At 45.0% G+C, this 25,597-nt stretch overlaps 1 protein-coding gene and 1 pseudogene across 4 annotated transcripts in view; both read left to right on the top strand.

Annotated features, from left to right (window-relative positions):
• Window positions 1-10,891, top strand: part of Igf2bp1 (insulin like growth factor 2 mRNA binding protein 1) — a 38,640-nt gene extending 27,749 nt beyond the window's left edge. Inside the window, exons 5-15 of one of the 4 annotated variants that reach the window (XM_015495862.1) lie at window positions 361-424; window positions 2,340-2,621; window positions 3,411-3,545; window positions 4,322-4,444; window positions 4,924-5,059; window positions 6,099-6,221; window positions 6,617-6,736; window positions 7,496-7,570; window positions 8,302-8,433; window positions 8,943-9,056; window positions 10,446-10,891. In XM_015495862.1, coding sequence (XP_015351348.1) covers window positions 361-424; window positions 2,340-2,621; window positions 3,411-3,545; window positions 4,322-4,444; window positions 4,924-5,059; window positions 6,099-6,221; window positions 6,617-6,736; window positions 7,496-7,570; window positions 8,302-8,433; window positions 8,943-9,056; window positions 10,446-10,538 — 1,397 coding nt within the window. In that variant the 3' untranslated portion in view covers window positions 10,539-10,891. The remainder of the gene's footprint in view (window positions 1-360; window positions 425-2,339; window positions 2,622-3,410; window positions 3,546-4,321; window positions 4,445-4,923; window positions 5,060-6,098; window positions 6,222-6,616; window positions 6,737-7,495; window positions 7,571-8,301; window positions 8,434-8,942; window positions 9,057-10,445) is intronic. The other 3 variants (XM_015495863.2, XM_048787596.1, XM_015495864.2) reach the window with 3 other exon arrangements.
• A 10,326-nt stretch (window positions 10,892-21,217) lies between these two features.
• Window positions 21,218-21,419, top strand: LOC125613056 (annotated as a pseudogene).
• Window positions 21,420-25,597: the final 4,178 nt, after the last annotated feature.

The following is a 25,597-nucleotide window of genomic DNA, read 5'->3' as shown; positions in this document are numbered from 1 at the left end:
TCTGCTTTGATTTTTAACTAGTTTAACTTTCCATGGGTAAATCTGTCTCCCAGATCCAGGTGTGAGTGTATGTTGGGGGTGGAGGTTTGCCATTCTATATAGCTGCAGATGTGGGGGCCAGACCCTTTGTATTCCTGCTTTTCGGAGAGGAGGAATGCAAGAAAGTTAGTTTGAACTTTCCAGTATTTCTGGTGGAAGGGGCCTCAGGCAGAAACTTGACCATTTAGTGGAGTCTTTCATAACCTCCAGTAGCTAGCTGGATGTTTTCTTGACCTCAAAACCTGGTAAACTGGGCTGGGGGGGTTTATCTGTAGGGATTGCAGATATCACCTTGATAACCCTGTCCTGTTGTCTTTGCAGTGAACACTGAGAGTGAGACAGCAGTGGTGAACGTAACCTATTCCAACCGGGAGCAGACCAGGCAGTAAGTGCCCTGGCAGTGGGACTGGGGTGTCTTTGTGGGCCAGTGGTTATCTGATCCCTCTGACTAGACAGTTCAACAGGTCTGGGTAAAGTGTTCAGCTAGCTATGTGGGAAATCCCAGGCAGGCTAGGGTCTTCGTTGTGTTTCTCAATATTGACTTCAGATTACCTCCTCAGGGATCTCAAAGGTTCAGGCAGTCTTTAGGATTGATCACAAAAATACATAGAAGGAAGGAACCCTCCAGGAAAGGTGGGCAGTCTGGGAGAAGCCCTTGGCTCTGATTAGGTTACTGGTTTCCAGGGAAATGTGGGATTCTTTGTGTTGGAGGCGTCACCAAGTGGTGAATAGGGGAAATGCTGGACTCAAAAGATTGTGACAGTGATATCCTACCTCACATTTGATTGTCCTGATGGTCAGGAGGCTGCCTCCTTAAAGCTTTTTTGTAGAATTTTTTCAGTCCCATCACAACCACAATTTCTAACTCCTTAGCATGGTTGAGCAGTTACGCTTCTCTGTAACCATTGTTACAGATCTCATTTTTTTTTTAACTGCTAACAAGCTGAGGTTTTGTGTGTCAGGATGGTGGTATCACATCTGGGTGTGGTGGCACACTTCTATATAATCCCAGCAACTTGGGAGGCTGAAGCAGGAGAATCGTGGGTTCAAAGTCAGCTTCAGCAACATAGCAAGGTTCTAAGCAACTCAGTAAGACCTGTGTCTTGGGTTACCTTTACCAGAAAATCACAAATATTCTATACTGTTAATATACTTAAGAAAAGCATCTTCATCATAGATTGACATCAAAATGTGATTTCTACTAATGGGTTTTACACCAAATTTTCTTAACTACGGAAGGTGGCAGACTTGGTGTAAAAAAAAGCCTCTTATTTTATCATGTGCTTTCACATGTGATTCTCACATGCATCCTGTAAGACATATCATTTTGACTGAAATTGAAAAGCTGATATTAAATTGAGCAAGAGACCCAAAATAACCATGGCAGTCTTGAACTTGAACTTACACATTTTAAAACTTACTTCAAAGCTGCAATAATCAAATCAATGAGTTATGTGCAGGAGAACAGACATAGATCAGTGGAATCTAGAAATAAACATTTAGGTTGAGAATCAACCAGTCACTTTTTTAAAAAAGAGATGCTATAAAAATTCAGTGGGAAAATAGTCTTTATAAAGAATGGTACCAGGGTAATTTGATATACATAGACAAAAAGACGAATTTGGACCATCGCTTGCACTTTATATACAAATTAACTCTGAATGCATCACAGTTATAAGATAGACAGGGCAGGCAACAACCTCCACTTTGCAGCTGATGAGACTTAGGTCTAGACTAGGTAGGGTGTGGACTAGGTTAGAAATTACCTAGTGCACAAACCAGTAGTGTCTTAACTCATTTGAGTATCTTCACTTATCATTGGGATAAGCCAGGACAGGATTAACACATTTTTAAGCCTTGGCTTCATCATCTATAATATCAAGGTTTTGTAGTAGTTAGTACTTGGTTTCTTCATCCTCTGGTAGGAGTCCTATCCAGAAACTGCGGGTGTCAGCTTTGTCAAGTCACTTCACATATGTGGTTCTTTTTTAGACCTATGACTTTGTTTTCCTCCTAAGACTGTATGTTCCCTTGTACTGGAAGCCACTTCTCTGATGATATAAATGGAAGGCCATCCCATCAAATGTCATTAGGCATCTCTATATTTATTCTTTTGATGTCTTCTACCATGTAAGCTGAAGGCTTTCTTAAACAGTAGATGGGGGTGGTAGGAGGTGGTTACCTCCCTTTCCTCGCTGTGTTCCATGTTGTAACTGGGTAGAATGCTATTGAACAAGGAAGGCTCCTGGTGTGATTGGCAATAGGTTGGAGTGACCAGTGGATTTCCCCTCTGTTCCCAGAGCCATCATGAAGCTGAACGGCCACCAATTGGAGAATCATGCCTTGAAGGTCTCCTACATTCCTGATGAGCAGATAGCTCAGGGTCCTGAGAATGGGCGCCGCGGAGGCTTTGGCTCCCGTGGTCAGCCCCGCCAGGGCTCTCCTGTGGCAACAGGGGCCCCAGCCAAGCAGCAGCAGGTGGACATCCCCCTTCGGCTCCTGGTGCCCACCCAATATGTGGGTGCCATCATCGGCAAGGAGGGTGCCACTATCCGTAACATCACAAAACAAACGCAGTCTAAGTGAGTCTGTTTGCTGGGGACAGAGGCTAGGTGCGGGAACTCCCTCTTTCCTCGGGAGACCTCCTGGAAGCACCCTGGGGCATCAACATTTTACTCTTAAAGTTGCTTGGGATACTTAGGGGTCACTTGGTTCCACTTCTGCCTCCTGGGTTGCGGTGGGCAGATGGCAGGGGACAAGGGATCTGGGGTATACCACTGGGGTTTTATATAGTTTCACAGAAAGTCTCAAACAAATGCCAGTGTAATGAGTCAGTAGCTCTTTGATGCTTATGCTTTCATGACCACTTGGTGGCCACAGGCTTAGTCAAACCTGGCTAAAGATAGAGCCATATGATATGGACTATAATTATCCCCCATCTCACATACCCATAAATTACCACCTTTCTCTAGTTTTTATAGCTGATTGGTGTGCTCTGTGGGAAAGAAAAGGTCACATTATTCCCTTAATCATAATAAATCCTGTTTTTCCTTACTTTTTGTTGGTACAATGTATCTTATGATTGCTTCAAGGGGGACATACAGAATTCAAGGGGAAATGCAGCTTTACAAGCCTGGCCTGATAACCCTACCTTGGCATCAGTGTTGTAGATGACATACTTGTCCCTCGCCACCTGCTGAGAGAGTCAGAATAACAGCCTGACCACATTTCCCTGGCCCTTCTCAGTTCTGTACCTGACTGGCCTTGTTGGAAGAAGAGCATGTTCTTTGCTTTTGGTGGATTGAGGTGGGGAAGCCTAAGGACCACTGTCACTGGGGAAAACTAACTGGCTTTGTCCTTGTGGTCCTCAGGATTGATGTGCATAGGAAGGAGAATGCAGGTGCAGCGGAAAAGGCCATCAGCGTCCACTCAACCCCCGAAGGCTGCTCCTCAGCCTGTAAGATGATTTTGGAGATCATGCATAAGGAGGCAAAGGACACCAAAACGTAAGGCTCCAGCTTTTCTTGCCTTCAGAGAATGCTAACTTACTCCTGCTCACACACACTTTCTTGTCCCCGTAACTTTCTTTTTGGTGGTACTATGGTTAGAACCCAAGGAGGCCTCCTCACACATGTCAGACAAAGTGCTCTGTCACTGAGTCCAAATCTTCAGTTTCCAGCAACACTTTTTTTTTTTTGTACTGTGTATTGAATTTAGGGGCACTCCACCACTGAGCCACATCCCCAGCCCTATTTTGTATTTTATTTAGAGATAGGGTCTCTTTGAGTTGTTAAGAGCCTTGCTGAATTGCTGAGGCTGGCTTTGATCCTCCTGCCTCTCAGCCTCCTGCATTGCTGGGATTACAGGTGTGTGCCACCATGCCAGCCTCCAGCCCTGCTTTATAAATTTTATTTATCTATTTTTATGCGGTGCTGAGGATCGAACCCAGTGTCATGCACATGCTAGGCAAGCGCTCTACCGCTGAGCCAACTCTAGCACTTAATGATATTATCTATTTTTAAAGTATACAGTTTTGAGTTTTATTATTTATATGTATTATACCAATTAAAACCATCATCACAGTTAACATAAAGCCTTTGCCCCCAAGTTCCTTTGCGCTCTGTCCTCCTCTTCCAATTCTCTATTCCTAAGCAACCACTGACCTGCTGATTTTTATAACCTTCCAACACTTTTTGTCTTGTGGCTTGTCCTATAAGCCCCATATTGGGGATGGCATGATGACCACCACCAAAAGAACTCTTGTCCTCTGTTTCTTCCCCAGGGCTGATGAAGTCCCACTAAAGATCCTGGCCCATAATAACTTTGTGGGACGTCTCATTGGCAAGGAAGGGCGGAACCTGAAGAAGGTGGAGCAGGACACAGAGACAAAAATCACCATCTCCTCGTAAGGCAGCCCCCACTTTCCTGTTTATGGGGAGGCTTGCTGTCCCTCCCTGGAAGAACAAGTTAAGGGGTGGATTACCTTTATGCAAGTACCAAGTCTCCTCATTCCTTCAGTTACCAGCCTGTGGGCAGTGTAACTGCTATCTTCTAAAAAACTATTGCCTCCAGCCATGTTGGAGACTTAACAGGTTGGGGCCAGGTTCTAGGCTTGGCTGGGGTTGGCTGGTGACTGGAACCTGCCCAGGATTGGCTCCACTCTGGCAGAAGGGTATCAGTGGAGCAATCTCATCTCTCTGTACCTCTGTCTCTGACCTGGCTACAAAATCAGGGCCCCAAAGGCTGGAAATGGAGAATTACTTGCCATAAGTCACACCGATTACAGAAGTGGGGGACCTGGGACTTGGATGGTCTCTGGGTCTCATCCCCTGCCAGGTCCTGGGCTGCTAGTGAAAGCCTGAGACCACCCTGTTTTTTCTCCAGGCTGCAGGACCTCACCCTCTACAACCCGGAGAGAACCATCACCGTGAAGGGGGCCATTGAGAACTGCTGCAGGGCTGAGCAGGAAATCATGAAGAAAGTTCGGGAGGCTTATGAGAATGACGTGGCCGCCATGAGCGTGAGTATTAGGTCTTGCTCCTTTGTGTTCCCTTTCCTGGCCATGGACAGGAAGGTGATAGTCACATGCACCCTGTGCTGTAAGGCCTTGGAGCATCACTTTTCTGTTTTTTGGACATGAGCTCATCAGAAATGGCTTTTTTTTTTCCCCCCTGCAATGCTGGGAATGAAATCCAGGCGAGGAAAGGCAGAACCTGAAGCAAGCACTCTACCACTGAGCAACATTTTCAGCCTCAGAAATAACTTCACCACATTTAATTAACAGGGACTTTTCATATGTTTCCTCGATTTGTGTGGAGAATCCAGTCTTGAGTGTTATAGATTCCTATAGTTGAGATTCAGTCTTGGGCTGAGTGGCTGTGAACCTCCTGTAAACTTTGTGGTTATGTGCACTTTAGTGGAGAGAGGGTTTTATATTTTTCATCTGATTTTCAAAAGGAGAGTGCAGGCAGGTGCAGTGGCCTATAATCCCAGTGACTTGGGATGCTGAGTCAGGAGGATCACAAGTTCAAGAGCAGCCTCAGCAACTTAGGGATGCTCTACTTGTCAAAATTTTAGAAAGAGGCGGAGAATGTAGCTTTGTGGTTCATTGCCCCTGGGTTAAATCCCCAGTACAGAGAAAAAAGAAAATGTGGGTGGAAGTGGTATATGATGGAACCACTGAGTTCTAGAAGTCAGAGGGAGCTCTGTTGCTCTGCTGAACATTAGATTACTGCATTATGAGTCTGGTCTGTCTTCCACTAGAGTGGATGAACCCACCATAGAGGAAGGGCCACTGACATCCAGGGCTGGTTGGCTCTTCAGGTTGGAGGTGCTGGCTCTTAGTCCAGTGAGGACATGACCTCAATAACAATTCCACAGCTGTGTAGTTTGAGAATACAGGAAAACCACGAGGCCAGGCAGGTTTTTATGTAAAAGCATGTAGTTCTCAAGGTTTTGGCCCACTTCCTCTGGGGTTGTTTGACCTTTACCAGCCAGGGCCACAGGCAAGGGACCACTGGGCTCTCTCAGCTGACCTGCTCCCTACCTTCTTTCCCCAGCTGCAGTCTCACCTCATCCCTGGCCTTAACTTGGCCGCCGTCGGGCTTTTCCCAGCCTCGTCCAGTACAGTCCCACCACCTCCCAGCAGTGTTACTGGTGCTGCTCCCTACAGCTCCTTTATGGTAAGTGGAAGGTCTTATCTCAGGGATCCCAGTCCTTGTGGGTGGTCTACCTTAAGAGGCCCAACTCCCTGTGCTCAGGAGAAGGATGGGAGGTCTCTGAGATGGCCCTCCTCTGCATTGCTCCCAGCCTTGGGCTCTGACTCCAGAATGCTAACTGTGCCGAGCCCAGCAGAGCTTGCTACCCGGATGCTCAACACTTTTCCTCACTCTTACTCAGCCTCTTACCTTTGGGCCTGCTGGGCTTAGGATGAGCTAAAAGCTCATGCATGCATCAGCAGCATAGGGGTACTGCTGGGTACCTGCACTTCCTCTTCCTTGAGGCTGCAAGGCAGAGGAATGGAGGAACCCCCTGGGTCCTTCCCTCAGGCCCTTGGTAAGAAGTCCTTGTCCTACAGCAGGCTCCAGAGCAGGAGATGGTGCAGGTGTTCATTCCTGCCCAGGCGGTGGGTGCCATCATCGGCAAGAAGGGACAGCACATCAAGCAACTTTCCAGATTTGCCAGTGCCTCCATCAAGGTGATTTGCTCTGTGTTCCTCCAGTTCCTGGGATGTTTGTTCCAGATTCCCATATGCTTTGGAGAAATCTGCATCTCTAGTTAGGGACCTGTGCCGCCAGCCCCCCTCCCCCCACTGCAATCTTCTTTGCATTTTTTTTTAGTTGTAGATGGACACAATAACTTTATTTTTTTATTTTTATTTTTTGTAGTTGTATCTGGACAGCATGTCTTTATTTTGTTTGTTTATTTTTATGTGGTGCTGAGGATCGAACCCAGTGCCTCATGCATGCCAGGCGAGCACTCTTCCACTGAGCCACAACCTCACACAGTTTTCATTACTTTTGACCTTGCTGTGTCCTTTGTGGCCTGCATTCAGTGCTTCTGGGTTTTCAGACTGGATAGGAGCAGGACTTCAGTGTGGAAGTAGCCCCACAGGGAGCCTCCCTTTTCTCATCAGTACACAAGGAAACCATACAGTTAGAACCCCCGGCTCACTCTGTGCTACAGTAACACTAAGTGAATTTTATTTGTCTTTTGAGTGGGGAGGGCCAGGAAAACTTAATGAGAAAATGTCACTGAGCAGGACCTTGTAACTGACCACCTGTGTCCTTGTCACAGTTTGGGTGCACCTGGGCAGTGACTTGGGCTTCAGGTTCTTCCCTTTCCCAGTTCTCAGCATGGACAGTGGAAGTGAGTGTGGTAGGGAAGGGATCGGGAGGATGTAGAGATGGTAGGAGTCTCCCTCTAGAAAGTCTCTCTTTGCTATTTGGTTTTTTAGATTGCTCCACCGGAAACACCTGACTCCAAAGTTCGAATGGTTATCATCACCGGACCCCCAGAGGCCCAATTCAAGGTTTGGGTTTATATTGTTTTTCCAAACTGATTTACAGGGGGAATTGAGGTTGGGAACCTGATGTGTGCAGGAGAAAGCCTGGTGCAGCTTCTGATAGCTGTCATATTCTTGTCACATCTTTCACTCTTTCCAGCAGGATGCTGCTTTCAAAGTGGAATTGAACTTCTTTTTCATGTCGACTTCTACTTCCCCCTCCAGTTCCTGCAGGTTCATACAGGAATTATAGAGAATGAAATCTGAGGTCTTGGCATTCGATGCCAAGTGTCCACCATATCTGTAGGTTGTTGAGCTTGTGATCAGAAGGCCAGATAGCTTAACCTGACCTACATGAGGATGGAGAACTGGGACAGCTTTCTAGGGCCCGGCAGGGCTGCCCTCTGCTTGACTTGATGATTTGCCATTAAAGGCCTTGATGTGCTAGTCTTGCCACATCCAAATAAATGCAGTCCTCCCAGGTCTTATAGGTCTGCTTTGGAGCTGGTGAGTTATAATCCTCCTAGACTTATTTATTCAGTTACTCACAATTCGTAATAATGCTCCAGGACCTGCAGTGTTGGAGCTAGGCGGAGGGGACCTTGACTGGTTTCCGAATGGGGCCTTTCACACCACCTGCCAAAAGAGCGGAAAAGGACGGACTGGAGTGGAATGTGGGGTTAAATTCGGTGTTTACCACTCTTCACTTTAGTCACAGATATATGACCTGCTGATTAACAATGACCTCCTCTCCCCAGGCTCAGGGGAGAATATATGGAAAACTCAAGGAAGAAAACTTCTTTGGTCCTAAGGAAGAAGTAAAGCTGGAGACACATATCCGGGTGCCAGCCTCGGCCGCTGGCCGTGTCATTGGCAAAGGCGGCAAAACGGTGAGCCCTTAGGGCCATGTTGAAGGCTTTGGGCTTTGGAGTCCAAATCCAACAGGGCCTCTCTGGCCTCCTATTCCCCTGTTTTGCTCAATTGCAGGATGCCCACTTGCCCTTCTGCTTGAAGTTCTATGCCTGACTCCCTGTTAGTACCTCTTATCTCTTTTTGAATATTTATTTTTTAGTTGTAGTTCTCAATACCTTTTTTTTATGTGGTGCTGAGGATCGAACCCAGGGTCTCTCACGCACTAGGCGAGCGCTCTGTGGCTGAGCCACAACCTCAGCCCATATCTCTTATCTCTTGCTCCAGTTCTATTTCCCCAAGTTCAATGCCTGACTCCCTGGTGGTAGTCTTGCTCCAGTCCCACCCACGCTTTTATGTGTGTATGGTGCTGGTGATGGAACCCAGGGTCTTGTGCATGCTAGGCAAGTCCTCTATCTCTGAACTACACCCCAGCTCCCCACTCATGCTTTCTTGATAGCATCCTGAGCTCTTTTCTGGCCACCCCCAGGTGAATGAGTTGCAGAATCTGACAGCTGCTGAGGTGGTAGTGCCAAGGGACCAGACGCCTGATGAAAATGATCAAGTTATCGTTAAGATCATCGGGCATTTCTATGCCAGCCAGGTACATCCGGTGCTCCCCGATCTCCGAAGGGCTGCAGGGGCCGGAACCAGAGAAATGATGGCCATGACCCCTTCCTCCCTGGTTCCTGATCTTCCACCCTCCCATCCTTTTCTTGGAGCTCCTCATCCCTGCCCTTCCCTGGTCTGGGGTTGACATCAGAGCCTAGAAACAAGGCCAATCTCAGCTTCAAACTTCAAACTGGGGCCTCAACAAGGCAAGGAAAGGGTGACTGACAGCGTAGTTCAAAAAATCTGAAATGCTCTGTGTGTTAGCCCTAAGAGTAAGGACTCTGAGACCACTGAACACAGTTCCAGCAGGTTGTCACAATCCAAGGCAAAACTGTCCCCTTACCTCTGAGCATAGTTGGTGCAGCACTGAAAACCGAGTTCAGGCCCCACATAGCCTCTCTGCTCTGTTACCTGGATTAGCAGCCTACTCTGTTATAATCCTGGGAGAAGTATTGGTAAGGACCACAGGAATAATAGCTAAAATTTGTGGGTACTTATGATACACACCCAGCACTGTATCATGGTTTTTTTGTATATTGACTGATTTAATCCCTTTAACAGTTTGATTTTACCAACAAGGAAATGAGGGTAGATCTAAGGATGTATACCACCAGGGTGTATTAAATATTACAGCAGTTTCAGTTGATCTGCTTGAGGATTAAATGAAATACTTAAAACATCAGGCCAAGCCTGATGGAATCTGAACTCTGAATCTGAATCTGAATTTACTAGTGAATTCCACATTTTTTTCCCCAATGTAGAGCTACTTTCTCTTAACCAAGAAACCAAGCACTCAATTTATGGAAAGGAAACATTCTGATACATTTGTAGACATGAATTCCATCTTGCAGTAGATTTCTCTTGCAAAACTTTATTCTAAAGGAGGAAACTTATAAGTAGGATACACTAAAGGTAGGGGAAATCCTTTGGTATTTCAGTCCAGTCCAGTTCACAATGGAGTGTATTTATTTGACTTTTTTTTTTTTATTAAGCCACAGCTGGGCACTATGTCCGCTCCCTCTGGCATTATATGACTATTGGATTTGTGATGGTGTCTGCTAATTTATGACTCTGGACACCAGGAATGTACTTCTGGGTCGAAGCTCAAGTTGTTCCATTTCTAGGTTCAATATCACGACAAAGTGTTAACTTTGTCAAGTTCTAAATTCCGATTAATAGATTTCTGCTGTGTCTCTGCTCCCTTCTGTGCTCACCCTCTCTGTCCCCGCTTACTTTCTGTTTTGCCCAGAGGAGGCTCACTTGGAGGCAGAGAAACTTAAGGTTACCTAGATCCTCAGTCTTCTTCTACATATTCTAATAAGTCCTGGAACTTCTCCCCTTATTGATCCTCATCCCACTCGCTTGCCTGTTCTTGCTGCAGATGGCTCAGCGGAAGATCCGAGACATCCTGGCCCAAGTTAAGCAACAGCACCAGAAGGGACAGAGCAACCAAGCCCAAGCACGGAGGAAGTGACCAGCGCCTTCCAATCCCGTTTGCTTCAGGATGCCGGGCAGAACTGGGGAGTGCACTCTCCCGGCAGGCCTGAGAATGAGTGGGAATCAGGGACCTCGGGGCTGGGCTGGAGATCAGGTTTGCCCACTTGCTTGAAAAGGATGTTCTGGTGAGGAATCCTGATCTCTCCGTCCCAAACCCCTGACTGACCAGCCCAGCCAGGCCCACCACACCTTGGGGTGTCACCATTCAAATTCTAGCTCAGGGTGCTTTTAAACGTGGATTGTTTAAGGAAGTTCTCCAAATCCCACCAAGAGGATGGTTCAGTCTCCAGTGGGGAAGAGAAATAAAGTTTCCTGCAGGTTTATAAAAACCTCAAAGGATGGTTTGTTTCTTGACCCAAAAATCTTTCTTTCTTTCCCCTTCTTGGTTAATTGATTAAAATATACTTCCATTCTCATGCCCTTACACCACCTCTTCCTATAGTTACACTGTTTTAACTACTACCAGGAAAATGGGAACTAATGCATTACTTTGTATTGACTGTGTAGAGAAGACACATCTTCATCTGTAGCTTGATTCCAAACCCTCCCTAACCAACCAATAGGGAACAGCAAAGAATTAAAGAAGGGGTAGGGGCAGGGAAAGAGATTATTAAAAACATAGTAATCCACGTTTAAAAGGAAGTACCCTTGGGCTGGGGATGCAGCTCAATGGTAGAGCAGTTGCCTAGCCTGTGTAGTTCCATCCCCGGTACCATAATGAAAGGAAAAAAAAGAGAAAAATTCTCTTGTGACTGGTCTATTCCAGATCACCATCTTAAAAATTTGGCACAATTGAAATTCCCCCTCAGGCTGTTGGGCCTCCCCCACATTTACATCCTCCAAACCCTATGGGTCCCCCATCATGTCCAGGTGCACATGGGTGGCACTGAACACTCAGCAGGGTAGCGCCTTACCACTGACCCTGATTCCCATCACTCTCAGGCGGATTTTTATATATTTTTTTAAAGTCTATTTTAATGATTGGATATGAGCACTGGGAAGGGGACATGAACTCCCCTTGATAAAGTCTCAGTTTCATGGAGGACTTGAGTGGCCCAAAGGTGCCCTCACCCCAGCCTATGTGCTCCCATAAGGGCTGGTTCCCAGAGGCAAGGGTTGTGGGACACTGCCCACCACAGCACTCTTTCCTTAGTGATGGTGGTGGGACTTGGAACCCAACCTTGAGCTCCCGATAAAAGCTAAAGTCCATCATCTGGTAAAATCAGGAAATTGGAGATTATTTGCTTCTGTTTTATTCTAGAGGAGTATTTAACTGACGGCTTCTGACTCCATGAATTATTATGATGAAAGGTGTGCCTAAAAACAAAATTCAGAATACCAGCAGCATAATTTACAAAAGGGATAAATAAGCATAATTTATTAATTTACCAGGCTCAAAAAGATCCCGTTGGAAGTTTAGCCCTTTTGGAGAACAGCAGCCATCAGTTGAATGAGGTTAGGCCTCCCCTCGTAATACTATATTGATTGTCAGTTCAGATTAGCCAGGTGATGCACTTTAGCTACCCTGGACAATACTATCAAGTGTGCTGGGAAGGAAGGAAGGCCTCTCTGCATGTGGAGAATTCCGTGCACGGAGTTTCCCTCCTTCCGACATTGCAACAACAGTGACAACAGGACAACCATGACGCGTGGGTGGAGTCAGGCAATGCCGTGTGCGAAGTAAACTACCTCAAGGTATGAAGTTACCTCAGCAATTATTTTCCTTTTTGTTCCCCTGAACCCCATTTTTTAATTATTTTTTTGATTTTTTTTCTTTGCGGCTTGCTGATATTTTATATAAAAAAGAAAAGCAAAGCAAAAGAGAAGCTGATAGTCTTGAATATTTTATTTTTTTAATGAAAGAGAAAAATGAGAAAGTTATGTTTCATAATTTCTTACAACATGAGCCAGTAACCTTTAGCAACTCCCTATGGAGAACAGGCCCTGTGGGAAAGGCGGCAGGGACTGGACCCTTGGTAGGAGGCTGGGAGTGGAGACGGAAGGGCCCTGGTTGGACAGCCCCAAGGAGCAGAGTCCAGAGCCTTGCCCAGCTCTGATCTCTGACTTGGGATCCCCTGCTGAAATATCCTGCCTGACAGGATTCAAAGGCCTCGCAGAGCCCTGGGTCCCTTGGGGCAAAACAGCAGTGTCCACCTACCTGCAAGCCTTTGGGCTCCTCTCTTCCTGCCTTCGGTTAGACGGCCTCCCAGCCGGTTTTCCCACCTGTGGTACTGTTGTGATATTTTAAAATATTGCCTCCGTTTTATCGAGGAGAGAAAAATAACTTAAAAAAAAAAAGAAAAAAAAAGAAAAAGATTAAAAAAACGAAAAAAAAAAAACCCTTTTAAAAAAATCTATATTTCTCTGTCTAAAAATATGGGAGCCAAGATTCCGTTCATGGGAGAAAGACAAGGCCACCCTCTCACCCTCAGAGAGGTCCACCTGGTTTGTCATATACAATTTTTTTTTAAATTTTTTTTTTTTTGTTAATTGTTGATTCATTTCCATCCCAACTTGCTATTCTTCTTAGAGTATGTTCATAGACCAAGGGGCAAAATGATCCTCAGATGGCTGTCCCACCCCCACTCCCTATCTTTAGATTGATCTGATTGATTCAAAAAGTGGACCCATATACTTAGGGAATACTTGATTTAGGGTGGTGGGTAGCCAAGAGAGACAGGGGAAATGGACACAGGTGATTGGAACAATTTTCTGCCTTGCTAAGGTCTGATCACTTTGTCAACATGAAATCCTTTCATAGCCCCCAGAACTCTAGGCCCAAAGAAGAGAAGCAAGAAAGCATTTAGGGATGAGATCAGGATTACAGAATTAAGCCTCCCACCTGTCCCAACCACAAAAAGGGTCTCCCAGCTTTCCATCTCTGGCTCTGTATTCTTTGTCCCCAAATGAAGCAGATAAGATTCAGACTTCGGCCATTTAGTGATTTAAAGCTGATTTCTAGCAGCAAGCATGCTTTGATATCTGGTTCAAATGATCATCAGGAAAAAGAAAAAATCCCACAGTACCTGAAATGTGATTGTTGCAGTGTTCAGTTCCTTGGGGGGGCCTGCTCCCTTCATACCTTGGAAGTTCGAGTCCTTTTCCTTTGGCTTGGCTGGTTGAGCTCCCAGAAGAGACCAGGAAGTGTGGCAGGGGACCAGAAAACTTACTTGGATTAGGCAAGCCTCCACTCATCGCTGATGTTTGCCCAGCAGGAAAATTGTGGAAGTTAGGCTACCAGAAAGCAAAAGGAATTTGGCTAGGGGGTTGAGGTTTCGCTGGAGGCAGCATCTTGGCGTGCCCTTCTGTGACCTGAAGATCAGGTCTTAGGGCACCTCCTTTCCCCCAATCCTTGGGAAGACAACAAGCTATCCTGAGAAGCACTCAGGATATCTGGATGGTTTTGAGAAAAAGCGACTTTTTAAAAAGACGCTTCTGTGCTCTAACTTGTGTGTGCACAACATGTATATTTTTATGAAAGGACCATCTCTTTAGGATATATTTTTTAAATTCTTTGAAAAACATAGAAAACCAAAATGGTTTGATTCACTGACTTAACTTTGAAGCTGCATCTGCCAGTTACATGCTGATGGCTTTAATCCCCTCTAGGGTCCCGTTGCCTTTTGTAGTTTGGGTTGTGAACTTGGCTCCTAGGAGGGGTCTGGGTAGGAGAGAGCCATTCTTTGGGACAGGGAGTTATAGCCCCCGTTTACTATTTGCTCCCCTCCTCCTAGTCCTTCTCCATGTTTTTCTTTTTTTCCCTTTTTTCCTGAGCTCTACGCTTCTGGGGGGAAGTTGAGCCATTCTCTTATTTATGCCTCGCTGTTGGCAGAAAAGACCACACAGGTGAAACCCAGAGGACGCTGGAGCGTGGGGGCTCCAGTTGGTTCTATGTCCATTTTCCTCTGTGCCAAAGACAGACAGACAGGCTGAGAGAGGCCATTTCTGAATCAAAGCAGTAGCCATCTTTCGACATCTCCCCGTGCTGTCTGAGGGGGAGGGGCCTGGAAACTGTGTGAGCTAAAGACAGAGTCCCCTCCCTTCTGAGGGGACTTGGGAGTGGTGCTTGCCAAGGGGTAGGGAGCTGAGAAAGGGGGTTCTTTGGCTCCTGGTTGCACTTTGGGGAAAAGGGATGTTTAGGGCTCCTGTTTGTGGGACTGCTCTCGTCCCCTGTCCCCACTGCAGAGATAGCACCGTGGAGTTCCCGTCAGGCCTGGCAGACTGGCAGTGAGGAGGGGCCTCAGTTAGCTCTCCAGGGTGCCTTCCCCTCCTCCCACCCCAGACATAAAATAACCTGCCAATCTGGGAACCAGCAGTGCTACAAACTACCTCACCGAGCCCAGAGGGAGCTGAGGAAGCCAGCACCTCTAGGCCACCCTTCCTGCCACCTCTCGGGGCGGGGTCTCCCCCTTTCTTTCCCCTGAAGTGTTCGCGGGGAGATCCTCCTGGCTCTGCCATTCAAACCATGCGACTGTTTTGCCTGTTGAAAACTAATAGAAGGAAAAACCTCACAGCCTGACACATGATTGCAGGAAGATTGAAGAAAAGAAAAGAAAAAAAAAATCCTCACTGATGCCAGGGGACGTAAAAAGCCATTTCTCTTCCAAATACTTGATGGTTTAGATGCAGAATGTTCCTTATATTCAGACGTAGAGTTAACACCAGCTGAAACTTCCGTTTCTTTCCTTTGGACACTGACTCAGTGGGGGTACAGGGCAGAGAAAAGGCCTCATGGCCTGAGATGGGTTGAGGGGTGGGCAACAGCCCCAGCCCTGAATCTCGCCCTGTGGACCTCCTTGGGTCACAGTGTGATGGCACCAGTACTGGTGTCTTAGTATGGTTGAATCCGGACTGACAAGACAAAAGAAAGAATTTTTTTTTTCCTTAAGTGAAATAGCAGGAAGCTCTTCGTGAGCGTGTTCTGAGTGATCACAGGTGATGAATGCTACGAGTATAAATGGATTAACTACCTCAATCCTTTACAGTAAGATTGGAACTAAGGGCAGGGACTCGTGCATGAGGGTATGAGTCCCAGCCCAAGTGAGTTGAGGCTTGTGCCACAAAGTTGGTCTTGGGGGTCAGGCAGGCCTGCCAGCATCCCCACTCATTGGTCGGGTTGGCAGGGCTGGCCATTAGGTCCCCGCTTTCTGCCTTCCTTGCTGGTGCTTCACCCCTTTCCTCCAGCTTGTTCCTCTCACCTGCATTCGCTTTGTTGGACCAGATGGTGAGGGACTCCTCCACAGGGGGCTGGCTGGAGGTGAGCTCAGGCTTGGCCTGGCAACCTGTCAGTCACGACGCCTGGGGAAGCCAGAGCTGAGACCCCTTCCACAGGGTTTCTTTGAGACTTTCCCACCTCCGTGGACCCCCCTTCTCCATCTTCAAGGGGATACTTGGCTCTGGAAGGAGTTGAGGTGGAGCAGGACCCCTCACCCCCGGGAGAGTCTGAAGGCCTGGTCCACTGGACTCCCGTTTCGTAGTCTGGGAGCTCCTCTGGGCGACCCAGCCCCTCCCCACCCTCTAATGGACCTCCTCATAGAAGCCCCGTTTCACTTTTGTTTTATCTACCTCTTAGCAAAACAATAGAGAAAGTAGGTAGTGGCAACTCCACTTGCTTAGGTTAGGGGGGGGAAAAGATTTCTTTTTCCAAAGGAAAAAAAAAATATTACCTTAAAAATACTTTCCAAAAAATTAAAAATTAAAAAAAAATTTTAAGAGGGGACATTTTCCAGTGACTTCTGGATTGTTTTAACTTCCCAAGCTTTTTTTTCTCCTTTTTTCCCTCATAAATTTCACTCTTTGGCAATCTTCTTCACTGATTTAGCTGATTCACAGGTACAGCTTTCCAGCCTACCCCTGGGCTTGCTGCATCCCTCATCTGTTCCTGCCAATGACACTTACCTGTGTTCTTACTACCCTCCCCGGCCAATTGACTTTACCCCCCGCCCCCAATCAAAAGCCCATGTGTTGGGGTACTCAAGTCTTGTCTCATTATTTTCCCTTACCAGGGCTTGGGTACTACTTGTAACATTTCTCTAATTTTATGTAAGCTACTGCTACCTAATGATATTTGAAATGAATTTCACTAGATTATGAGTTAGCATAACAAACATTCTCTACTACCCTTTGGGTTCTCCCCTTTCTCCAGAATCTTTATCCTGGTCCCCCAAATCAGAAAACATTGCATCCCCTGTGCTGAGACAGTGGATTGGTATACAGTCCTGAGACATTAAGTAGAAAACTGAAATTGAATGAATGCAAATCAGGGGAGGTGCTGGAGGGCTACTGCTTGTGACTTTTTTTTTTTTTTGTAAATGAGTGCTACCTTATTCTGTAATTGTGGCGACTTTGAAAATTGTACTTTACTGGAACTCTGCCAGCCATCACCACCTTGAATTTGATTGTACCCTTCCTCCCACCCCATAATCTGTTCCTCACTCTGTGGGGGGTGGGGGGAGGCAGCTGGCTTCAGACTTCTGGAGTTTGTTCTTTTGATGGATAAGCGCTCCAGTTTTCTTCCCCCGTGAAGGTTGTTTTAGCCACAACCCAATTTATTCCGCTGTTTCAATTTCAAAATAAAAGGAAACTTATATTGAAAGCCAAGTGTGTCTGTGTCTCAGGGAGGGTTTCTTGGGTCCGGGATCTGAGATGCTCAGACCTTCAAGGGTCAACTTCACAGGTGTCTGAGGTTCCCAGATGAAAGGCAGGTGTTTTTTTTCTTACATTTGCAGGACAAGGGAGACAAGTGTTTTTATTTCTGCAGTACTTTGGATTGAACAGGGGGGGCACTCTCCAGTGAGCTATATCTTCCAGCTAAAATTTTTAGATGTGGATGGACACAATGACTTTATTTATGTGCTGAGGATCAAACCTAGTGCTTCACACAATTTTATTTAGAGACAGGGTCTCACTGAGTTGATTAGGGCCTTGCTGAATCACTAAGGCTGGCTTTGAACTTGATCTTCCTGTCTCAGCCTCCTGAGCCACTGGGATTACTGGCGTGCACCACCAAGACCAGCCTTTCTTCGATCCTTTTTAAGTTTTTGAAACCATCTCTCAATTGTTGAGGCTGGTGTGGACTTGTGATCCTCCTTTTTCAGCCTCCTGAGTCACTGGAGTTATGGATGTGCACTACTGTGTCCAGCAAGGAGCGAGTGGGTTGTAAATGGTTCCCTGGCTTTAATCTTGCTCTGCATATTGGAAGGTCAGATGTTCAAAATAAGGACTCCACGAGGAAAAGATGTTGTAAAGCTGCTGTGCAGATCAGTCACCTCTCTGGAAGTGAAGAGACCACTATCTGGACTTCCACTAATAAGAACTGTGCCCACTAATAAGAACTGTGCAAACGATCTTGTTTTCCTTATAATCCAGGAAAGGGAATGATGTATTCTGATCATGCCAACTCTTTGAAGGTCAGGTTGGTGAAAAAAGAGCATCGTGTGATAACCTAGATTCCCACTTGGCTCACCCGATTCAGTCTTTTTTTTTTTTTTAATAAGAGAATTTTTTAGGTTTCGGCAGACACAACATCTTTGTATGTGGTGCTGAGGATCGAACCCGGCCGCACGCATGCCAGGCGAGCGCGCTACCGCTTGAGCCACATCCCCAGGCCCCCCCCCCCATTCAGTCTTTATAGGACATCTGTCTTTTAATAAATGACCAGATAATGCTAGGCAATGGCATGCTTAAAGAGACGTTCCAGGTTATCTATTGGAGGTTTTTGTGGCAGCCCTGGATATTAGGCAGACCTGTGAAAATCTTTCCACAGGGAACAGTGGAAAATATTTGCTGCAATGGCAATATACAGTTTGTCTTTTTCTTGTTTCTTCTTTTTTCCCCTGCTCCTTAACCTAGTTTTGTTTTTTAAAAAGATTATCCTCTGGTCCTGGGGATCAAACCCATGACCTTGTGTGGTAAGCATGTGCTTTGCCACTGAGCTTGTTTGAGAAGTTTGAATGTGAATGTGCATGTATTAAGATCATGGATTAGACTTGGAGTTGCAAATGACTTACATTTTTTTTCTCCACATTTTTATGGGTGCATTATAGGTGTACATATTGATGGGGTTTGTTACATGCACACAATATAGCTATAGAACTTGACCAAAGTCACTCCCTCTGCACTTCCTCCTCCCTCCCTATCTCCCAACCCTTAGTCCCTCTCCTCTACTGATCTCCCTTTTTATTTTTAAATTTACCTCCACCTTTGTTTTTTCATTTTCCTCTCCAGCTTCCACAAATGAGAGAAAGCATACCACCCTTAACCCTCTGAGTTGGACTTATTTTGTTCCATTTTCCTGCAAATGCCATAATTTCATTTTTTTTTTTAATGGCTGAATAAAACTCCATTGTGTATATATAACACATTTTCCATTGATGGTCGCTTAGGCCAGTTCCATCATTTGGCTATTGTGGATTGTGCTGCTGTAAGCATGGGTATGCATGGGTCACTGTAGCAGGATAACTTTAATTCTTCAGGGTAAATACCAAGAAATGCTATAGCTGGGTCATAGACTTCCACCTCTTTTTTGTTGTTGTTTGTACTGGGGATTTAACCCAAGGGCACTTTACCACCGAGCCATATCCCTTCTCCCCCTTTTCTATATTTTATTTTGAGATGGGACCTCACTAAGTTGCTGAGGCTGGCTTTGAACTCATGATCCTCCTGCCTCAGCTTCCAGAGTCACTGGGATTACAGGTGTGCCCAGAGGCATCTGACTGATTTACATCTCTTGATCTCTTTGTGTAGGTGATGAACACTTATTTCCTGCCTTGTTTAAGGAATAATTTAAGATGGGCCAGGCACAGTGGTGCACACCTGTAATCCCAGTGGTTCAGGAGGCTGAGACAGGAGGATCGCAGGTCAAAGCCAGCCTCAGCAACAACGAGGTGCTAAGCAACTCAGTGAGACCCTGTCTCTAAATAAAATACAAAATAGGACTGCGGATGTGGTTCAATGGCTGAGTGCCCCAGAGTTCAAACCCTGGTACCCCGCCTCCAAACGAAAATAATTATGATGTCTTAAATTTGAGAATGGAACCTTGCATTGCTTCCCTGATGGCAGCCAGTACTGATCAAGACAAATATTTGTGCCCCACACTCATGTGTAAGAGCTTTCAGGATGGGTTATTTATTTAATCCTCAACAGTCTTAAATATTTTCTCCCTGTGGTGCTGGGGACCAAACCCAGGCCTCACACATGCCAGGCACTTACAGTGCCATAAAATTATCAGTCCCACACAACTATCCCCTTTTTGTAGACAGGAGTTGATGGTTAGAGAGATTATGTTACCAAAGTCACATACTTAGATTCTAGAACTTATACCTGTAACAGTTCATCTAGCCAGTGTCTCTGCAAGAGAAAGCTTCATTGGTGTTATGTGAGACAGGATTTCAAACTCCCAGTTTCTGCTGTAGGTTTATTATTCAGGAAATGAAGTTCAGACATAACACCCAGGTATGTGTACTTCTATTGGGGATCCCAGAACCATCCTTGGTGAATGAGATCAACCTGTCTTCTAGCCTCAATTCAGTAGTCACCATGAAGATGACAGAATGTAGTCAACAGGGAGGAGGAAGTGGACCTAAGCCCTACGTTATGGGACTTGGGCTGAACTGGGGACTTGCTAAGTGTCCTATGGCTCTGCCTTCTGCCAACTTGATCCTGAGGGATTACTTTTTGGCTCCCCAGCTGCCTTCTTCCTATATTCTCCCCTGGGTGGCTAAGGCTGTGATCCTAATTCAGCTCATCCCACTTATAATGTTCATCTTTCACTGTTTACATTTAAATCTGGCAAGGACGTTCTCGCAGGATCTGAAATCCTCCTTTCACCAACAAGGGGAACTTCCAGTTCCACATACCCCTGCTCCAGGTCCCAGCTTCCAACAGCCAAGTTCCAGTCCACCCATTGGTCGCTGTCCTGTTTTATTTGTTCTTCCCACAGGTTGTTCCCTCTAGCACTTTGTCATTATACGCAGTACCACTTGAAACATCCTTTATTTTTTAATGTTATTACTTTTGTTTGGTTTTGTTTCTACTGCCTGGGCTACTTCCTGGGGTTCATTACCTATCGCTCCTTTCTATGGTTTTTCAATCCTTTAACTGTGAGACTGAGGCTTCAGGTGTTGAACAAGGAGAGTCAGCTTAAACCTGATCTGAAAATGGTGCAGTCTGTTCTGGAAGCTGTGGAATGCTTTGTCCAGGGCTTCCTGGTCAGGTCCTGCGGCTAGATTCAGTCTGATGACCTAATTTCCCATTGGAGCTTGACCCCACTGGTAGGTTTTGTCATCCGGTGAAATAGTCTGCAAAGGGAAGAGAAATGAGAAGGGGACTTGTGATTGTCCTATAAAGGTCATAGGAGGGAGTATGGGTCGTTGTCTGTCCTTGAGTCATTTGAGTGGGTCCTAAGCTAAACAAGGGCAAGATGTGCTCCCAACTCTTGGCAGACTGTTTTACCTTGAGGGTGGACAAGGGACGATCTCAACAGAGACTAGAGGGAAACATCCTCCCCTGTTCCCAAGAAATTGGAGAATGACTAAAGTGGAGAGTATTATAGGGAAGGTCAGTCACCAGACCAGTAAACTTCTTTATCAAGATAAGTGATTCATGAATGTGCTCTGGAAATAGAGGAAGCCCCAAGCAGTGGCTGATAAAGTGACCCAGCTGATTATACAGGGATCATTTCTATAGTTTGTTACTAGAGAGGTTTCTTTGGTCACGTAGAGTTCTGGAAAACTCTCCAGAGGAAGTGAAGTGTTCCCTCCAGAGCATGAAGCTGGCTCTTGGTGTTGCTTTGTCACAACAGACATCAATGGTTCTCCACCCTTTGGAAGAGAAAGAGGGAGAGAATTTCCTGAGTGGTCCCTCTATTATAAAAAACAGCAATAATGAGGGGCTGGGCAGTAGAGCACTTGTCTAGCGCATGCGAGGTCCTGAGGCCCCGGGTTGGATCCTCAGCACTACATAAAAATAAATAAATAAAATAAAGGTATTGTTTCTTAAAACAAACAAACAAACAAACAAACAAAAAAACCCAGCAATAATGAATAAAAAAAAGGATCCCGCTGTGCCCCAATTTCCTTACTGGAATCAGCCACTTGGTGTGGGCCAGGAAGAAGTCAACAATGTCACTGGCTGCCATGCAGTGGGGAAAGCCCTCCAGGGACCGGAAGAAGCCCATTTGTTGATGCAGGCATCTGTCCTTACCCTGCCACAGCAGCAGCTAAGTTGCTTTTGCTCTGTCCTCTCTTCCTTCCGGCCTTCCTCTGATATGGTTTGAAGACCTAATGCACCAAGCAGTTGATGCCATCACAGAGATGTGGTTCGTGAGGCAACGAGGAGCTGGGAGTCTCAGGGAAAAGCAGCAAAGGAAACCTTTGCCTGTGCCAAGCTGCACAAAAAGGGGGGAGTGGCTCACCACGTGGGCCGGTGGGCTGTGAGAGCTGGAAGTGGGCAGCGTTTTAGAAGTAGAAGGCAGGGATTTGTCTCTGTAATGGCGGAATTTAGCACAGAGTCTGAAGGTGGAAGAGGTGCATGCATTGAAAGAAAGGTACCTAGGGACCAGTGAGCAGTGTGCTGTGGCTGGCCAGAGGAGAGAGTCTGGTGGAAGAGCATGGCTTAGGACCTCAGGGTTGAGCCCAGTGCCTCCCACAGGCTAGGCAAGCGCTCTATCACTGAGCCACAACCCCAGCTCTAATGGGTTCAATTTTGAACACACAGATGAAGAGGCTCATGAAAAATGGGAACTGAATTCCCAAGTGTATTTTACTAAGTGCTGGTAATTGTTCTAGAAGTTTTCATGCATTAACTCATTTCATCTCCAGAACAAACCCATTTTACAAATGGCCTCAATACCACCCCCATCCCTGAAGCATACTTCTTATTTCCTTTCTTACAGCATTGAGTTTTATCTTTAATATGCAAACCAAACCAGGTGCAGTGACCTACACCTGTAATCTTAGAGCTGGAGACAGGAGAATCACAAGTTCAAGGCCAGCCTCACTAACTTGGCAAAATAAAAAAATTAAATGTGTTGGGGATGTAGCTTAGTGATAAAGCACCCCTGGGTTCAATCTCCAGTACCAAAACAACAACAACAACATCCCCCAACCCCCAACAAATCAATAACAATAACTGAAGACACATAATTAAAACATTCTGCATAAGACTTCCTTCCTAGCTTTGTAACTTTAAAATGCTTTTGTTAAAGAAAAATAAGGTACAAGCATTCAACTTTGGTCATTTGACCTGATGAATTTGGTCTATGGGAAATAAGGTAAAAAAAATGTTAAAGATAAAACCATAAGGGGCTTGAGAAAGCTGCTCAGTGGTTGAGGGTTTGCCTGGCAAGCACGAGGCCTATTGTCCAACTCCCCTAGCTCCACCTCTACCTCCACTCCTTGCAAAAGAAGGGAACTGAGGGCTGGGGATATAGCTCAGTTGGTAGAGTGCTTGCCTTGCATGCCCAAAGGCCTGGGTTCAATCCCCAGCACCACCAAAAAAAAAAAAAAAAAGAAGGAGGAAACTGAAAGACAATAGTATTAACAAATAAATCCAAGAACTAATGCTTTGAAGAAGAAAATTGCAGCAAATTGGTGAATTCTGGAAAATTTAACCAAGAAAGCATCTTAATAATTATTGAGGAGCTAAAAATGTAATATTAAAATGAACAATAAAGTATTATAAACATCTAGTGAATTTATAGTTCTCTAGGGAAACAGAATTAAAGACAAAAGACAGGAAGGCTGGGAGTGGTGGCATATGCCTGTTATAACAATGACTCTGGAGGCAAAGTAGGAGGATCAGCCTCAGAAAGAGGCCAACCTCAGAAACTTAAAATGGGTCTGAAATGTGGCTCAGTGATAGAGTGCCCCTGGATTCAATCTCCAGTATCACGAAAATATACAATCTGAGCAGTCCACTAAGGAATCCAAGAGTCATTCCATGTCCCTCATCAAAGTTTCAGAAGATTTTCTTATGAAGAAAAATTCAAGCTGATACTTGAAAGTATCAGGAAATCTCACATTTATAACCAGCTGTTAGAGAACACAGGCGAGGAAGGAAATCTAGCTAATTAATTCAGTCAATGAAACAAGCATCCTAATTCTAAAGCCTGATAAAAGACAACATTTTTTGGGGGGGTCTGGTACCAGGAATTGAACTCAGGGGCACTTGACCACTGAGCCACATCTCCAGCCCTTTTTTGTATTATATTTAGAGACAGGGTCTCACTGAGTGGCTTTGAACTCATGATCCTCCTGCCTCAGCCTCTTGAGCCTCTGGGATTACAGGTATGTGCCACCATGCCCGGCCTAAAAGACAGCATTTTTAAAACATAACAATAAATGAATTTTAACGAGAAAATCTACTCAAATAAAATAAAAGTTATATAAAGATTTTTAGGAAAGGTTAAAGTTAGAAAATCTAAAGGTTAAAGTTTAAAAATAAGAAAAATTCCAGTCAGGTAGGGTGGTACATGCCTGTTATCCCTGCAGTTTGGGAGGCTGAAGCAGGAGGATTGCAAGTTTAAATTAAGCCTCAGCAAATTATTGAAGCTTTAAACAACTTAGACCCTGTTTAAAAATAAAAAAGAGCTGGCAATGTGGCTTAATGGTAAAATGCCCTGGGTCCTGTCCCCAATACCAAAAAAAAAGAAAGAAAGAAAGAAAGAAAGAAAAATTATTCCAATATGTTCCCAAAATAAAATACTTAACATCTGCTTTTGATAAAAACACTAAATAAACAAGTACTTTAATAACATGATTAAGCTACTCTAATTCAAATCATCAGTCTAAATATACTTCATGCTGGCTACTGGATAGATACAGTAAGCTCAAGAACAAAATCCAAAGATATCACTTCACCACATTTTAAATTTTATAGTCAGAGCAATACAACGAGATACTGAGTGGAAAAAAATATAAGAAGGAAGTATTATTATTTGCGATTAATATGATTGCATTTTCAAGAAATTCAAAAAGTTAATTAACCACCATAATTAAGGGGTCATTTAAATAAAGCATCCTAAAGAAAAGCAGCAAAAAAAGAAGCATACAGATAAAATTATATAAAGCCTCTTCATTAATGGTACTAATAAAAATTACTTACTAGATAACTCAGGAATAGTCTTAGAAGTTTGTATGACAGTAAAGAAAAGTATAAATCCTCATTCAAAGATAAAATATTTATTTTTATGTGGTTCTGGGGATTGAACCCAGTGCCTCAAGCATGATAGGCAAGCACTCTACTACTGAGCCACAACCTCAGCATTAAGATTCATGTTTTTAAAAAAATATATTTTGAGGCTAGATGTGTAATTCAGTGGCAGAGCATTTTGCCTAGTATGTGTAATGACCCGAGCTTAGTCTTCAGCTTTGCAAACAAAACAAACAAAAATTGAAGTGAGATAAATTTAGGAAATACTGTAAGAGATTGATGAGAGTTTGTCATTGTAACAAAATTACATAAGATCAGAGAAAAAAAGAAATTCTATCCACGATAATCCCCCAATAAATCTAGAAATATCAACCATAGGATGTGTGAACATGCTTATGATGGGAATTCACCTATACTGTTTTTGTTTTTTTAAAAAAGGGATTTTATCCCAGTGGCACAGGAGGCCAAGATGGGAGGATCATGAATTCAAAGCCAGCCTCAGCAAAAGCGAGGCACTAGGCAAATCAGTGAGACTCTGTCTCTACATAAAATATAAAATAAGGCTAGGGATGTGGCTCAGTGGTTGAGTGGTCCTGAGTTCAATCCCTGGTACTCTCCACCACCCCCCACCAAAAAAAGAAAATAGGACTTTAAGCCAGGTACTGTGGCACATGTTTGTAATCCCAGCGGCTCAGGAGGCCAAGGCAGGAGGATCAAGAGTTCAAAGCCAGCCTCAGTAACTTAGCAAGGCCCTAAGCAACTTAGTGAGGCCTTATCTTAAATAAAATATAAAAAAGGGCTGAAGATGTGGCTCGGTGGTTAAGCATTCCTGGGTTCAATCCCTGGTACTGCAAAAAAAAAAAAAAGGAAAAAAAAAGTGGGGTG

The sequence above is a fragment of the Marmota marmota genome, unplaced genomic scaffold (assembly GCF_001458135.2).
Source record: "Marmota marmota marmota unplaced genomic scaffold, marMar, whole genome shotgun sequence".
NCBI lineage: Eukaryota > Metazoa > Chordata > Mammalia > Rodentia > Sciuridae > Marmota > Marmota marmota.
This window is presented reverse-complemented; position numbering and strand designations above follow the sequence as displayed.